A 13,069-nucleotide genomic window follows, 5' to 3' on the forward strand; every position below is an offset into this window, starting at 1 on the left:
TGACTTTTCATGTCCATTAGTATTTGTTTTATATATTTGGGTGCACTAGTGTTTGGTGCATATTTATGATTGCCATCTCTTCCTCTTGGATTCTTCCCTTTACAAGGATGTAGTGTCCTCCTTTGTCCTTCTTAATCAGTGTTGGTTTCAAATCTACTTGATCTGCAGAGAGGATAGCTACTCCTGCTTTTTTTCGGGTTCCTGTCACATGGAGTATTGTTTTCCTCCCTTTAACTTTCAGTCTATGAGTTTCCTTTTGAATTAAGTGTGTTTCTTGTATGCAGCATATTGTTGGGTTTTGCTTCTTGACCCATTCTGCCAGTCTATTTCTTTTGATTGGTGAATTGAGACCATTAATGTTGATGGTTATAACTGAAACATATTGACTTGTCATTGCCATGACTTTTTCTTTTTGTTGGGTTCTCCCCCTTTACATTTAATTTCTTGTGGTGCCAGATGGGTTTCTTCTGCTTTGCTTCCTGGGGTGTGATCCTCAATATCTGTTCCTAGGATATTGTGTAAAATTCTTTGGAGTGCTGGTTTGGTATTCACGAAGTTCCTCAGGTGCTCTTTGTCATGAAAGTATCTTATTTCTCCATCCATTTTGAAAGATAGTTTTGCAGGGTACATCAATCTGGGTTGGAGGCTGTTTTCTTTGAGGGCTTGGAATATGTCACTCCAAGCTCTTCTTGCCTTGATGGTTTGTGTTGAGAAGTCTGCTGTGATTCTGATGGGCTTTCCTTTGTATGTGATTTGTTTCTTTTCTCTCACTGCTTGGAGAACTTTGTTCTTCTGTTGAGTTTCTGGAATCTTAACAATTATATGCCTATGTGTAGATTTTTTTCATCAAGGCTATTTGGAGTCCTATATGCCTCACTTATCTGTATGTCAAGTTCTTTTCCCCTGCTTGGGAATTTTTCTGCCATTATTTCTGTGAAGAGTTTTTTTATGTCATCTGCACTCTCTCCTGTTTCTTCATTGACTCCAATCAGTCTTATGTTATTCTTCTTTGCATCATCTAGCAGCTGCTGGATTGATTTCTCATGTTCCCTTATAATTTGGAAGCAATTTTTCTTTTCCTGGTCATTAATTGCAATCTTATCTTCTATATCTGAAATTCTGTCCTCACATTGGCTCATTCTGCTGTGCAGACTTTCAATGGAGTTTTTCATGTCCTGAAAATCTATTTGCATCTGTTTTATGGATTCCATTTGTTTCCTATGTTGGGATTCCATCGTGCTCCTCAGCTCCTCTCTAGCTTTATTAATCATGTCTTGCACTAGGAGCACAATTTCTCCTGTTATCTGAGAAATTATTTCTGATTTCATTTTTTCCAGACCCCCTTTTGTTGCCAGTTCAGTGGTATCAGAGTGTTCCATCTTATTTCCCTTTGGGGTTGCTGTAGGTGATCTGGAAGTCTGGTTTTGAGACTTATTTACGCGTTTTCTCATTTTGACGGGTGGGGGGGTGGGGGCATGGTGGTGGTGGTGGTGGTGCTGTTGGCACCTGCATGGATTACCTCCTCTGAGCTGGGAGAGGTGGGACAGGGGCTGGGAGCAGCGGTTAGGCTGGTGGCCCAATAGCCCTTTCCTCTGGGCTGGGAGCAGCGGGAGGGATGGTGGCCAGGAAGCCCCTTCCTTTGGATCAGGAGCAGTGGGAGGGCGGCTCAGAAGCCCCTACCTCTGGGCCGGGAGGGGGGGTGGGGATGGTGGCCTGGAAGCCCCTTCCTCTGGGCCAGGAGCGCAGAGGGGCTAATTTACACATCTTAACAGATTATTGGCAATTTGCAATTTAGCAAAGCGTTGGTCATAATAACAACTTGGTATACCATGGCATTAACCTTTGTTTTCTCTTGGTCTCTGACGTGAGGAGGAAAAGGATGGTCGCTGTCCTATAATTGTCCACCTCAACTGCTCATTTCCTTAGTATAAACATTGTTTTGAAAAGCACTTTGGGTATCATATATGTGAGTCAAGGGATTTTCTCTTCCGAGCCAAACAGTAATTTAAGGATTTTCAATAGATTTTTTCCACAAAATGTTTTCATACTAATTTACTCAGACCAAATCCTCTTCCTCTTTGCAATGTCCTTCCTATTCTTGTCACAACCGAGGAACTCTTACTCATCCTTAAAGATTCAGCTCCAAAGTAATTTCCGGATGGAGGATTTCTCAACATGTAGTTCTCAGCTCCAACAGCTCGCTGTGAGCAGCTCAGCCTAATGGGGTTATCCAGTTTCCCGTGTGTCTTGCTCCTCCGTTTGAGTTTCTGGGGCCGAGACGGTGTCATTTTCACTTACTCATCTTTTTAGTCTAGCATGTGACGCATGATAGGCTCAGCACTGCCGGCGTCCACGTCTCCCTCGGGATCCCACAGGCGGCCGGCAGCAGGCGTTGCAGCGAGTGCTCCATTTCCCGCCAATCGAGCGTTTAAAAATAATCAGTTGCGGACGCTGGGGAACAGGAGCGTGCCCCTCACTACAGCTGCCTGTTATCAACTCCAAGCGGTCCACACAGGCTCGCCGACTGGGCAGAGGCGATTTTGGCGTTTGCTCTATGGAGCGAAACACTTTCCTTCAACAAACTTGAGACCCGGAGGTTGTTTTTCTAACTCTGAGCTAGAGAATCATTTTTTCTAACGGTGACAAGAAGTCGAGGGAAAAACGTGTGACGGGTTTAGGGGTCACCGCTCCTGGCGGTCCGCGAGCTGATGTAAGTGAGGAAGGGTCGCAGGGCGTCTTTTCCTCAGTACCCCGAGGCTCTGAGTGAACGCCCAGCCAGGGACTACAGCTCCCTCCAGGATCCTAGCACTCGGCGCCCCGCCCACTGTGGGCCGAGAGTCAGCGTTGTCGCGAGAACACGCCTCGCCTTGCTTCTTTGGCCTATGAGCTCTCGCGAGAAGAGGTTGAGGCGCCGGCCTGCAACCTGCCGGGGTAGCTCTGGTAGGCGCCGCCACTGCCGCCGGAGTGGCCGCCTCTACACCCACCTCTTGTGGGATCCGGTTGAAGAGGAAGCGGAGGCGGCGTTGTCCTCGGCCTTTGCCTTGAAGGGGAAGCACAGGTAACGAAGGTGAATGAACGGGACTGGGGAGCTCTGTGGGGGCGGCGAGCGAGGCTGGGCTTGGCGGGGGCGACGGGGAAAGGGGCGGAGGGCGAATCGGGGCGCGCGAGCCGGGCGGCTGTGGCAGTTTCTGGGCGACTGGACGTGGCCAGGGGACCACGGTGCATTTCTGGGCTCGGCCGCGGGCTCCCAGGTCGGAGAGGCGGAGGTGGGACTGGGTTTCGGGGCTGCTGCTCTTGGGCTGGGAGTGCGGCGGCCTCTCCCCAGGGTTGTAGGCGATCCCCTCATCCCTCCTTTCCAGGACTGTCGCCCTGTGCCCCGCCCCTTCCCTGTCACCGGGGGCGGACGCGCCACCGCCCGGGGAGGGCGCCTCGCAATCGAGGGTGGGTAGCCTCCCATTTAGAGGACCGGGCGGTGGGTAGAGGGGCGAGATTCCGGTAACACGCTGCGCGGTTTCTGCGCTAACAGAATCACCTGTGGTAAAGCTTTGTGCTAAAGGTTTTGATTCCTTCTTCAGATGCAGGTCCTCTGACACCTCCTCATCTTTGGGATGGGGTTGGGAGCCATGCATGAGAAGTCACTTATTCATTTGTTAGTTGGGGCTAATGTGACTAGCTCCAGGCCTAACACATTTCCTAGTTCTTTTTTCTCTGTAGTATTTTAGGTCCGTGGTGCAAGTCGCTCGTTTAGATATGCTAAAGAGTTTTCATCTGTAACTTTGTGCCCTTAGCAAATGAAATTATTTTAAAGGTATGTTTCGGAGTTTTCATGCTTTTTAAACTAACAACCTGAACGAGGCACCGCAGTATATTGATTTATTTGGACAAGTGAGTTCCTCTCTACCCTTCCTTGCTTCCCATTTCCCCCACTCCTACTACACAGATGTCATCAAAACTTTTAGAGGTAAATTTTGAATGAAAGAAACTGTAGAAATTGGAATAAAATATACTGTAAAGAATGCAGTCATAAGGGCCAAAAGAGTTTCTGGAGAACCCATCCAAGACTGAAGTCTGGCCTTAAAACCAAAGACTACAGTAAATGAATGTAAATGCAGAAACCAGCGGAAAGTGCTTGAAAGTATTTGATGGTGGTTTAAGACTGATAACCTGTGTGAGGAGAGTTGTTTTTGAAGGAGTCAGTGTGTTCCATAGATTTTCCTAACATTTTTCAGAGTTTGTGACCTGCTGTTATGCATAAAGAGAAAATAAGAGAGGTTCTGAAGTAGGAGTGTGGTAAGGAAACAGAGTAATACAGTGTTCATTCAAGAAAGCTTTTGGCTTCTTAACAGTGGTTTTTACTTCTTACACGTTTTCCTCCCCAAAGAGCTTTTGGATGGGCTTTTTTACCATCTCTGTGTGATCCTTCCACCAGTCTAAATTTTATTATCTCATCCTTTTCTTCTAAACCTTGTGAAAAATGTTAATTATTAACTCTGAAATTGTGTTCTGCTTTGTGGCTTTTTACATTTAGGTGACTTACTAAAGTGGAAGTGAGCTGGAAAATATGCACCTTTCAGAGAGATAGGTTATGGGTAACAGACTCACATGCCTTCAGGTACTAGGCAAATGAAAAGATGAAACACGTTAGAGTATTTATGCCTTGTCTAAGAAGGACATTCAGTATTAGGCTCACCTGGTTAATTCTGTATGCATGTGTGGGTCCTGTCTTCAGCCTTCTCAAGAGAATATAGGAAATCTGTGTTTTTATATGCAGTCTTTTGATTTTTGAAAATACTGATAACTAAAGCAATTGAAAATAACTTCATGTGACCCAATCAAACCCATACCTATCTGTATTGCATTCTGCCTTCTATTATAATTCAGAATTAATACATTTTATAAATGAAAAAAAAAGAGGTTTAAAGCAGGTATGTCAGTTAGCTTGGAATTTCAAACCTTAGGAGGACTTGGAAATAAGGCTAATTGAAATGACATAGCTTTAATAGCTTTTAAACACAGTGGGACAAATTAAGCTGTACTTCCCACAGAATTCTCTCCTTATTTACTGTTTTGCTTTCTGTAGTTTGTTATATATAATCAGTTATGAACTGAAAAACTTTTATTTTTTTTATTTTTTTATTTCTTTTATTGGTACATTTTAGGTTTACAATTTGTTTACATTTAGCATTGAGTGTTTATACCTGTACATGACATATCTTGGTTCTTATTTTTTTCCCCATTGAAACATTTTTAAATGGCGAATTCCAGAAATAATTCAGAAGTTTTAAATTGTGTGATATATGTTTTAAATTGCATGAGTAACATGAGGAATCATGCATTGTCCCACTCTCTTCCTCTGGAGATATGAATCATCCCTTTGTCCATTGTAACCACATTGTATATGCTACCCTTCCATTGGTGACTTAATAGCTCTCTTGACTGTCAGACTGACATGATATCACAGTGTTCATAAACCCTTATTTTACTTAAAAATGGCTCCAAAGTGCAAGAGTGGTGATGCTGACAATTCAGTTATGCCAACAAGAAGCCATAAATTGCTTCCTTTAAGTTGAAAAAATGAAAGTTCTTGACTTTATGAGAAAAAAATTGTATGTTGAGGTTAAGATCTGCAAAATGTGGTAGTTGAGAAATAATATATTCACGTGACTTACTACAGTATATTATTGTAACCTATTTTATGTGAGTTATTGTTAATCACTTACTGTGCCTAACTTACAATTAAACTTTCATATGTGTGAATGTGTAGAAAAAATGTAATATTTATAAGATTCATTCAATATTATCTGCAATTTCAGGCATCCACTGGGAACTTGGAACATACATCTTGAGTATGAGGAAGGACTACTATATTAACATTTTAAGTGTGGCCATAACTGAAGGAAAGCCTCTTTGTTTATGATTTAATAAGTCAGAGTTCTGACTAAAATGATTTATAGGTATCTTGTCAGGAAATCAGTTTATTTAGAAGCTCTTTCTTGTACTTTCAGCTGGTGTGGAAAAAGTCCAAAAGACAACAGTCCACCTCAGGATCTGAATATTTTTATTTGTTGTGCCATCCCACATTGTTTTTCTAGGCATTGACTTTTACTGGAAGAAATACTGATCTCTGGCAGATGGGGAGGTAGCAATGGGATGAGGAAAGTATGATGTGAAGCAAGCAGTCATGTGCCTTTTCCTTACATTGTCCAGTGAAAGTTTGATTTAGAATACTGTAGTTATATCTTCTTGTAGGAAGAATAGGTGCTTTGATTAAACTTTGTGCCTTATGCATAGTTGAACTTAATGATGTTCATGGAATTGAACCTTGTGGAATAAAATTTATATACCCATTAATGGATAGTACTTTAATCACATAATATTGTTCATACCTATTTGGCTGTGAGGAATGGGAATTTTAAAGGTCAAACCTAAGAGGTGGAACTTAGGCATATAGAGGGCAATGTGAGGGTTGTCAGCTGTTGATAAAGGTGAGAGAGGAAGCTAGGTGAGGGACAGTTTTTAAAAGGACAATGAAATGGTTCAGTAACTGCTGTGTAGTTTTATAAAGTCTGCTTTTTACAACAAAAGTTATTAGAACTCATGCAAAGACCTACATAGAACACTGTTTTTCTTTTTTTTAGACAGGACTGCTTTGGGAATTTGCAGATTTGATTTTCTTACTTTAGCCAAATCTTCTCAGGTAAAGCTAGGCTAATCTCTTCATCCAATTCGTCTCTCTCTCTCTGGAATAGGAGGTGAAAGAGGAGGAGATATGTATTATGTTTGTGAGCTTTGAAAGTTTTAAGAATGTTTCTGAGAGATTTGTATTTGTGAAGATAGTACTTGTTGAGTGGGAGACCATTCTTTTCCTAATGTTTTTTACTGTGACTTGTAAAGTAGGAGATTCTCTTTGAGCAGTAGTTTCTCCCTATTCCACCCTCTAAAATGCATTCCCAAATGAGGATTAACAGAAACCAGGAGGCGTTAACTATACTTCTCCTATGCCTTCTGGTACAAGTTTTGGAACTCCCAGTTCTCCCAGTTCTTACCAAAGGATATATATTTTCTATTCATCTGTATGGTAGGTTTATCTGAACAGGCTGGACCCTTATTAGGGAGAAGGAAATGGAATACCTACAGTTCTAACTGGGGTTAATTTCTTAATCAGAGAAATAAGCAGCTTAGGCCATTAGTTTCAATTTTTTTATCTTCATATTATTCCTTAGGTTCTTTGTTGGTTTTGAACTAAAAGTAAGGGGGGAAGAGGTAATTATAGATGTTTGCTAAAAGAGGAAGAATTATAGGATGAGCATCCCTAATTTGAAAATGTGAAATGCTCCAAAATCTGAATCCTTTTGAGCACCAACATGATACAGCAAATCTTATGGTTCAGTGTACACAAACTTTTTTTCATGGGTAAAATTATTTAAAAGTATTTAAAAAGAATTACCTTCAGGCCATGTGTGTAAAGTGTTTATGAAACATTAATGAATTTTGTGTTTAGGCTGGGGTCCATTCCCAAGATACCTCATAATGTACGTGCAAATACTCCAAAATCCAAAAGAAATCTGAAATCTGAAAAACTTGTGGTCCCAAGCATTTTAGATAGGGATATTCATCTTTATTAGAATGTATTTTTCCTCTCTTTAATAGAATATTTATTAGGGTTCAAGCTAAAGTTATATTTCCCCTAATATGACCTCTTCTAGTTTACTTTGGCATTGACACAGACCTTGCTCAGAAGGTAGCAAAGTAGAACTCAGAGATGGAAGGCAAACAATTAGCATTCAATGAAGTACTTTGTGGAAGAAGGTTAAGAAGTTGTAAGTGTTAAATATAGGCAATGGGAATACAATGAACTGAGCATTTTGGATTTCATGTTTTGAATTAGGGATACTTAATAGGTAGAATTGATACAAATACTCCAAATCTGAAAAACTCCAAAATCTAAACCATTTCTAGTCCTAAACATTTTTGGATAAGGGATATTTAACCTGTATTTGAAATTATAGAGTATAAGAATAAAAATTTTATTTTAAATATGTGACCTTATGTCAGATTTCTGAAGGTTATCTTTGCCAATAAAAGCATCTTTTTTCTCTCTCTACTGGTAGCTTAATTATATTATTCTGTTTAAAAATGTAAGGTACCTGTCTTAGTTACTTTTCTTGTTGCTAGGACAAAATACCCAACTTCCACAAGTTAAAGGAGGAAAGGCTTATTTCAACTCCATTTGTAGAGGTTTCAGTCTATAGTTGGCTGGCTCCAAAGCCAGGGCAGCATGGCACAGTGACATGTCAAAGAAGAAATGGTCCACGGTGAGATATCAAGAAGGCAGCAAGCAGCAGAAGCAGCAAAGGAAGCCTCCCTTTCCCTTTTATCCCATCCAGGCTACCAGCCTTTTGGGTGGTGCCACCCATACCCAGGGTAGGCCTGTCCATTATCCACACTGTGCTAATTCCAATCATTGGACTAATTAAATACCACATACGCGTAATCCCAGTATCACATATGCTAGATCCAGCCAGCTCTGAAAAGCCCCATGTATGAGCTCATGAGGCTTTGGAGTGGGGACATCTAGATATAAGCTATATAACAGTATCTGATTACAAGGTACCTCAGTATCTGAGGAGGACTGGTCCTGGGACACCTCTCTCAAGGATATAAAATTCTGAGATGCTCAAATCCTTTATAGAAAATGCAGTAGTATTTGCATGTAATTTACACACAGTAAATCCTCCCGTATACTTTAAATAATCTCTAGATTACTTATAATGCCTAATACAATGTAAAAGCTATGCAAATGGTTGCTGTACTGCATTTTGGGGGGGAAATAATGAAAAAAAAATCTGTATATGTTCCTCCATTGGTTGAATTTATGGATGTGGAATCTGAGCATACAGGGAGCTGACTACTTTTTATCTTTGTAGTTGAAACCAGTGATCTATTAGTATTTTTGATCACAAGCTGAAATTAACATTTAGTATTTAGCTGGTGATGAGAGTCTTATGGTGAATCACTGATTGCTGTACTATTTGATTAGAAACTGTGAATAATACTTTTTAAGGTCATTTAAAATTGTCATATATTTCTACTTGCGGTGCCTTATTTGGGATCATTTGTGTATACAACACAATTGTCAAGAATTTAAGGATGAAATATATAAAAATGCTATGTAAATGGTAAAATGATGTATGAATATGAGTTGTTAGTACTTTGTTCTGTGTTTATGCCCAGAGGATAGCATACTGGCACCGTTGCCTTCTTCTTCCAACCTTCTCTACACACAGTGATCTTGAAATACATCCATCAATTAATTTATGCTCACATCTGCCTTCTTCATTTGGAGAGGACAAGTTCAAATGATTATTTACAGTCTTGTTAGTATGATTCTTCCAGTAGAAATTACAAAGCTTTTTCTTTTAGTAAGCATTGAACAATAAGAAGTCCTTTTTTATTTTTCATATTGGCATTTTTTTAATTGATTGATATTTTGTATTCTATGTAATTTGAATGCCAGATAGAAAAATAGAAAGGAGAGGAGAGAGAATGGATTGAAAAGAGATTGTGTGGCATTTAAAAAGTCATCTGTTGGGGTATTGTTTTCTACTTCTAAACAGTGTAGACATTTTATTGTTGTTAATTTGGATTATTTCCTTTTAAGGTTGTTATTATTGCTTATAATAGATGAGTAGAGAATTATCCTGAGTTTTCTTTTTGTGGACTACATTGAATGTCAGCTTAAAAATAAAATTCTAAAACTTAAGCTGAGTGTGGTGTGGTGCATACCTGTAATCCAGGCCTGGGCTGGAGGATCCTAACAGATTCCAGGCCAGCCTGGGCTACATATTGAGTTCAAGACCAGCCTAAACTACACAGTGAGACCCTGTCTCAAAAGTAAATAAATAAGTAAGTTCTAAAACTTACTAAGAAAGAATCTCAGGTACAGAATTGTGACAAACATATTTTATGATTTTTCTCATTTTCACATGGGCATAAATAGAACTGAATTATTTTAAAGATAATTATTTCATTTTGGGCTTAACATGGATTTTTTTCACATCAAAAAAGCAAGCAGTACAAGTCTGCTCCTTTCTGCTCTTCATTTGTTCATTTATGGTTTGTTTTCTTGTAGTCCTAAGGATCAAACCCAGAGTCTTGCATATGCTAGGCAGTGGTCTACCATTGAGTTACACCTTCAGCTCCATTTAGAATTTTCTTAGTCTGAACTTTACATTAACTATGGGACACTCTTATTTTCTTGTTGAATTTTCCAAATTGCCTGAGTTCCTCCTTTAAAAGAGAATCTTTAGTTATTAGAGACTAATGGATTATAAAGTCATAATACTGAAAGTACTTTAAAATTACTAATGCTATAATTTTTGAAAGAGAATACTGAAGCACAGATCAAGCCCTCTTCAGTGATTTAAAAAAATTTTTTTTATTAATTTTATTGGTTCATTTTAGGTATTCAATATGATGAAATTCATTATTGGGAATTTGTACCTTTACATAATATATCTTGGTTCTTTTTTTTTTCCTCCATTTCCCCGCCCTTCCTTCAACCCCTCCACTCCTCCCTATTTACAAAGACTTTGTTTCCATTTTTTCCTTTTCTCATATTTATTCCTTTCCCTTCTTTCCTTTTCCCCTACCCCTCACACTCCCCCTTCCTCTTTGGGCCTTTCCTTCCTATTTCACATTATCTATTATACCTTTGATCCTTATTCTTTTCAGTGATTTTGATAAAAGCAGTAAGGGATACCTGGTAGTAGAAAGGCTGAAACCAGAGTAACAGACTTGCATACCTCCTGATTCTAAGTGTTTATTGTAGAGTTTCCTCTAGTGGGTTTCGTGTAATTCTTTCTAGGGGGGTTTTTGAAAAACTTGCTCATTGTGTGGTATGAAGAAAACAAAACCTTTTTTTCCATCCTTTTTTTCATTTCTGATTATATGTGTGCACACATGTGCTGTATACATAATACTAATATGATAATATGTGTGAATTACAAATTACACATATGTAGCTTTTCATTTCAGTTGAACTCAACATATTAAGGGAAACCTGCTGTATTTTAAAAGAAAAATGGTATGGGATCTTTGATCATTTTTGCTTCCTTAGTGAATAACATTATTTAACAATAGACTTGAACAGTTGTTCATTTTAAAATTGTTTTATGATGAGTACTTTGTAAAATAAGTTTGTTTGGAATAATTTCTTCCTGACTATAAAAGTAATGTGTATTATATATAATTTGGGACATTTAGCAAAGGGCAAAGAAGAAAATGGCACCATAATCCTATGGCTCAAAGATCATTGCTATAAGTCACAATTATATACATGACTGGACATACATACATATTACACACAAAATTGGGATCATTATGTAGTGACATAAATATTTTATTCTTGAGAAAGTAAAAGGAAATTCAAATGATAAACATAATTTTTAAAATATTTCATTATAATAATTTACTAACTAGAACTTATTGGGAACTATTTTTCATGTCTTTATATTCTTCAACACTTAGACTATACATTGGTGGTGAACCTATGGCATGCATGTTGTTTGCTTTTTTTTTGGTACCAGGGATCGAACTCAGGTCCTTGCGCTTGCACAGCAGGTGGTGAAACCACATAGCTAAATCCCCGGCCTGTTGTTTGCTTTCAAGACAAAAGATGTTAATGTATGAGTTATTTTTTCTAAACTAAAACCTCAGTATTAGGTTTAATTGTATTGTTGGCACTTTGCAATAAATAAGTGGGCTTTGGGTTACAGTTTGGGCACTAGTCTCTAAAAGCTTGCCATCACTGGAATATACTATATTGTATTCAATCATTTCCTTGCTTTTGGAAATTTGGTGTCCCACACTGCCTTCTGCCATAAATGCTTAGATAAAGCTTTGAAAGTAAGAGTTCTGGTGCCAAAGTATATGAAGTTTATCAATTTATATTCCCAGAAACTTGAGTACTTATTTTCCTAGTATTTCAGCAGTCACTGGTTACCACTAAAACATTTAATAGGTTAAACATCTGATTTAACTAAAATTTCTTAAGAGTGAGACAAAATAGTCTTCTCCCCCTTTTGGCCATTATTATTATTTGGTAACTTGTTAATTCATGAACTTTGCCCACTTTTACCCTAGTAGTATTCAGATTTTAAAGATATAAATATTACTAATATATTTAAAACTTTAATCTTTTATATTGTAAAAAATTTCATAGTTTGTCACCTTTTACAGTTTACATTTTTATGTAATCTAATGCTTCTTAAAAACTGGTCTGCAGTCCTAATTCTTTTCCTCAATGTCTTCGCTAACCTTTATTGAAAAAATATTTTTTTGGTACCAGGGATCGAACTCAGGACCTTGCGCTTGTGAGGAACTAAATCCCTGGCCCTGAAAATGTTTGAACAGGGTGGCTGGCTACAAGTTTCTATTTGTTTGGTTTAAAAGTGTTTTGTTTTGCTTTGTTTTGAGGCTTAGCAGTTTCATCTATTCTGAGAATCAGTTAAATATTTACTTATTTACTTTCTTCTTGGCTCTTTATGGTTTTAGGTTCTACTTTGATTTTTTTTTGCAATCTGGAATTTGGGAAGAGTAAAGATGTTAGGAAGGAAAGGATCTTTTGCTCAAATAGTTAACCAGTTAATGTTTTGGAATCTTACCTATCATTTTTCTATTTCTGATTTGATATGCCAGCACTACTACTTTCTATTTTCTGGGAATGGCATTTTGATGGGTCATTATTAAATTTGAGAGACAGTATATTGCGGTTGAAATGACACTGAATTTCACTACAGAGTTATGATCTCAGTCTTATTTATTGACTCTATAATGTTAAGGCAGGTTATTGAAATGAGCCTTAATTCAGAGATCTTTGAATATAAGGAAACAGGTTTTTATTAAAATGGGACACTACCTGGAATACTAAGTCATGAAGATATCTAGAGTGTTTCTATGTGAGCAAGTATTTTGTCTCAGGGCAAATTTTAGATTCCTTAAGATGAAGCACTTGAAAGGAAAAGCAACTTACTTGATGGTAAAGATTCTGCCATTCTGCTTCATTTGT

General features: G+C 38.3%; 1 protein-coding gene across 11 annotated transcripts in view; it reads left to right on the top strand.

Moving 5' to 3' along the window:
- The first annotated feature begins 2,877 nt into the window (after positions 1–2,877).
- Positions 2,878–13,069, top strand: part of Btbd10 (BTB domain containing 10) — a 78,584-nt gene continuing 68,392 nt past the window's right edge. For 2 of the 11 annotated variants that reach the window (XM_021263831.2, XM_087211628.1), the window contains exon 1: positions 2,878–3,058. Coding sequence is in view for 2 of the 11 variants with exons in the window: in XM_087211628.1 (XP_087067754.1) it covers positions 2,883–3,058 (176 nt within the window). In the remaining 9 variants the exon portion in view is untranslated. Of the gene's footprint in view, positions 3,068–13,069 lie in introns of all 11 variants that reach the window. The other 9 variants (XM_087211630.1, XM_021263829.2, XM_013074704.3 and 6 more) reach the window with 8 other exon arrangements.

Source organism: Heterocephalus glaber, unplaced genomic scaffold (assembly GCF_053883595.1).
Source record: "Heterocephalus glaber isolate CG9 unplaced genomic scaffold, H.glaber_assembly_v1.0 deba00001428, whole genome shotgun sequence".
NCBI classification, from domain to species: Eukaryota; Metazoa; Chordata; class Mammalia; order Rodentia; family Bathyergidae; genus Heterocephalus; species Heterocephalus glaber.